Source organism: Sinocyclocheilus rhinocerous, unplaced genomic scaffold, assembly GCF_001515625.1.
Source record: "Sinocyclocheilus rhinocerous isolate Xijiao unplaced genomic scaffold, SAMN03320098_v1.1 scaffold157, whole genome shotgun sequence".
NCBI lineage: Eukaryota > Metazoa > Chordata > Actinopteri > Cypriniformes > Cyprinidae > Sinocyclocheilus > Sinocyclocheilus rhinocerous.
In genome coordinates this window covers 1,499,192-1,503,669 of record NW_015665038.1, presented here as the reverse complement: position 1 = coordinate 1,503,669, position 4,478 = coordinate 1,499,192, and the positions used below count along the sequence as shown (strand labels likewise).

At 35.9% G+C, this 4,478-nt stretch overlaps 1 protein-coding gene across 1 annotated transcript in view; it reads left to right on the top strand.

Annotated features, from left to right (window-relative positions):
- The window catches only part of LOC107731038 (collagen alpha-1(XXVII) chain B-like), a 108,643-nt gene that overhangs the window by 2,338 nt on the left and 101,827 nt on the right, over positions 1 to 4,478 (top strand). The window contains exon 2 of the mRNA XM_016542009.1: positions 2,593 to 2,663. Within this exon, the coding sequence (XP_016397495.1) occupies positions 2,593 to 2,663 (71 nt within the window). The remainder of the gene's footprint in view (positions 1 to 2,592; positions 2,664 to 4,478) is intronic.

Genomic DNA, 4,478 nt, shown 5'->3' with positions numbered 1-4,478 from the left:
TGCTGTTTTTGCTTTTTTTTTGTTGCTTTTCTCAAGTTCCATGTTTGGTCTTTTTCTAACTTTATATGTGTAATTGCCAAAGAGAGATCAGCTGTTGCAAATCTTGACTGCATTCGGATACAATTTCCATTATAGTAAACTTTGTTAGAGGTGACGGGGTAAAATATTGTATTTAGATTACTGCTCTCTCTCTCTCTCTCTCTCACACACACTCTCTGAACTGTATCATGTGTAAGAGGATATGGGTGGGAGGGAGCAGAATGGCAAGCGTATAGTTCTTGTGGCTATGACTGAAAATGCTGACTAAAGTAAAACTGCATACAGTACAATATCTGGTCACAAATGGCATCCCCACATCCACATTGTCAGCACATGGGGGCAGAAAAAGAATATATAACTGAACACCACAGTGGGGGAAAAGAGTCTAAGATTGTCATGTAGTATGACCTTTGCTTATTATCATAGAACCAACAATTTATGCTGCATAGATTGATCAACTCTCATTAAATAATTACATCAGTATTAGGACTCCATGGAGCTATTTAGGCTTTTAGCCTATGTGTTTTAGCTTTAAAGCTCTCTAAATGCCAGTGTGCTCCTAAACGTTATCAAAATAAACTTTTAGTAGCTAAATGTACTATGCAAGTTCAGTCTTCTGATCAAATCCTCTCTAGAATGATAATGTCTTCTCCCTCAATACAACCTCTGGCTAGCAACAGCAAGTAGAAAATCATGTTTATCAGCTGTAAACTAAAGAATACTGGGTATTTTTGGACATGGGCATTCAGCATGTCCACTTCAACCTTAGCTTCCTGTTTCAATAGGAAATACATCAACACAGGAAAGAAAACTGCACTCGTCAAGCCATTTTTGGGGGGTTTCGTTAGAATGACACACCACCTAGTACAATTTGTATACCTTTTAGGTTTCATATGGTAGATCAAATTTAAAGGGGTAGTTCACCCAAAAATGCAAATTTTGTCATCATTTACTTACCCTCATGTTGTTTTAAACCTGTATGAATTTCTTTCTTCTGTTAAACATGAAAGAATATATTTTGAAGAATCTTTGTAACCAAACAGTTGCTGTTAGCTATTTAAAAATGAAAATGTAAATAGGCCTAATTTAAAAATCAAGTCTTATTGGTTGAGCACTAATCTAATTATTTGGAGGGGCAGCCTTTTACCTTAAGGGACTTAATATTGATCATACATCACTGCGCTCCTTTTGGTGTATTAATTGATTTGATTGATTTAAGAGCTCTTAGAATGAAGCCCTCCGAATTTCACAGCCTTGGCATATTGAGAGGAAACACTCACTTTCTATATGGAGCGTCACAAATTTTTGGCATCCAGGCAGATGATAAGCTTTGACTGCCTACTGAGCAGAAACAGCTGTTAGGTCTTTACAGTAAGGGCTGCTGCTGCTGCCAAGTGTTACTGGGCCTACAAGCAGATGGTAATTTAGATGGATGTGGTGATGCTTTAGTGTATGGAACAATGTGATCCCAATACTTTGTTTTCTTTCAGTAGCTGAGAGAAAGAAAAATACCATTGGCAAAGGCTTTTTTTGGTTCATTGGTTTGACCTTTCATGGGTTTTAAATGACTCTCTCAGAGGCATTGTTGTTTTCTCACTGTTGTAATATACTATGATTGGACTTTTAAGCTTAAAGTGCTTGTCTCTGTCATTTGAAAGATTGGACACCCTTTCATCACAGTTTTCTTGTCAGAATTCATGTGGGAAATTTTTGAACTTTACTAAACTCTTAGGATATAAACTACCATTCAAATGTTTTGAGTCAGTAAGATTTATTTTAAGAAATATTATTTTATTTTATTTTATTTTATTTTATTATTCAGCATGGACACGTTGAATTAATCAGTGACAGTAAAAACATTTATAATGGAACAAAATATTTATATTTCAAATAAATACTGTTCTTTTTTTCTTTTTATTTATTAAACAATCCCAAAAAATGTATCATGGTTTTCAGAAAAATATTAATATAATAAAAGCAGCACAACTGTTTTCAAAATCGATAATATTAATAAATGTTTGTTGAGGATCAAATCTGTATATTAGAATGATTTCTGAAGGATTATGCAACCCTGAAGATGATAACATTTAAAATATATTACAATGGAAAAATTGTAATAATATTTCACAATATTACTGTTTTTACTGTATTTTTTGATGCAGGCTTGATGAGAGTAAGTGATTTCTTTCAAAAACATAAACATTTAAAAAAAAATGTAACGCCCCCAAACGTTTGAACAGTATTGCGTAAACCTGTTTTTATTCCAAATGCATTGTCTGGGTAGTTCTTAAGTGGTTTAAAACTGTAAGTAGTGGCTGAAAATTAACTATAGAGAAAGTTGAATCAAAATGACTGGAAATAAATCACTTTAGTTCCAACAGTCGTATTTTACATGAGTCAAATTCATGCTACTAAGTTGTATCTACTGTTTATATTATTGCTTGAGCCGTGAAGTTGCCAAGAGACATATAAAATCACATATCACATATCAATGTCAGCTAAATGTTTGATCTGTTCAGTTTGTAACTGTAATTCTTTTCTCTTTTTTCACAGGAGAGCTGTCTTTCTCTGCATGGTTCTTTACTGTACATGCTGTCTGATGTTTGCACAAGCACAGTCTGCAGGCAAGTCTGAATTTTCATTCATGAATTTCCTAAACCTGTACATTTCCTAACAAAATTTTAGTGCCTGATCAGCATGCGAAATGTGCATCTGCAAAATGTCTGTTCAGTTGTACCATGGTCTTGACATCTGTGTCATAACCCTGTACATTACATGAGCACACGGGTTCATTGAAGTCCAATGACCTCACACTGCCTTGCAATACAATTTGAGGATACTTGACAGGACTTGGATAAATAGACCTCTAATCTTACAACCCATTGGAGGTGAAAGAGGCTACAGGTACTATATTTTTAGGAGCAGTGTGCTCCTTATTTGCCAGAGTTAACAATATTCAGATGATATATGGAGCAGCCTTTGATCAACAACGTATAACTGAGTCGGTTTATATTTCTCAAGTAAATCAGAAGCCATTGTTTGCACAATTCTATATGTTTTGCATTTGATTCCAACCTCATTTGAATGGCATTGTGCCTGATTGAATGTCACTGAGTTTACTGGCTATAGATGTATAGAGTTTTTAATGTTAGATGGATTCTGTGTTCATTTCTTGCATAAATAAAGCTGGTGGTCTATTCCTGCAATGTACAACTGTCACTTAAATTGAGGTTTTCATTCAAGGTGGGTATAGAATTCCCACATCTGCTCTGTACAGATTTTATGTGGTGGGAGGTTCATATTATCTGTCACATTCAGTCTAACTCATTCATGCACATGTAACATACGGTGCTTCTGTGTCAGACATTAATGAAATGCAACTGCCATCATGTTTAAAACAAGTCATGAAAGATGCCTTTGTTCTTGAGTATGTTTGATGTTTTTACCATATGTGAGACAGTCCGTATAGCACATTCCCATTTTGCTGTCTGAGATTTCTCTGGGTATCTGCTGCATGACTTATGATCAAGTCATCTTTGTAAGCCGTTGCTGGAGAGTTTCTGGAATTCTTCTCTAGCCGTTGCTCTTATCTTTAGTGTGAAATATGATTTCCAGTGTATGACGTTCCACTTTCCACTGGCATTTCATTCTGACATCAATTTCACAGGCAACAGGAAGTTTTGGTAGATATTAGCCTGGTTCTTGGAACTGATGCTGATTCAAGTGTAGGGTTGGGCAGGGCCGGATTTACCCCTTTTCGTGACATAGGCAAAACAAATGTTTGGGCCCCCCTTCCCTGTTAATATAATAGGCCTAACATTAGCTACCACCCAAGCAAACAAAAATAATTCTTAATCAGTGGAAACCGTTACAGTGTTTTCTATCGCAATAAGCGCTTGCGTTCAATCAATAAAAATCGAATGTAGTTCTTAATTTGTTTGAGAACTGAGAAAGACCATTCCATTAATAGGTGCAGCGTCGTGGCCACATAACCACTTCAGGAGTGCATTATCTCTCTAATAATTTTAACGGCCTGGAGTCACAACCACACATCAAGACATTGTTAATATGATTCATTTCAAGACATTTGTCATGTTTCCATCATTAAATGTGTGTTGAACTATAGTTCTTAATTTTTTACGCACCTCATAAACCTTCCATTGCAAATTCCAAAACGTCATCTTAGAGCTAATAACAGAGGCTTGAGCCATTGATATGCAGGCTAATGCCGTTATTAATGCAGTCTAATGCGGTTATTAGAGAGAGAGAGAGAGAGAGAGAGAGATTAAGTGCGTGTGAATACTTGCGTCTGTGCGTCTCTCAGCAGTATTCAGCAGCAGCGTCTACTAATAGCGAATCTTTAAGTAAAACTCCTTCATGAACCTCGCTACTGAGAAATGTCAGAATGAAACTATTTTACTGATAAATTCGCGGGGCAG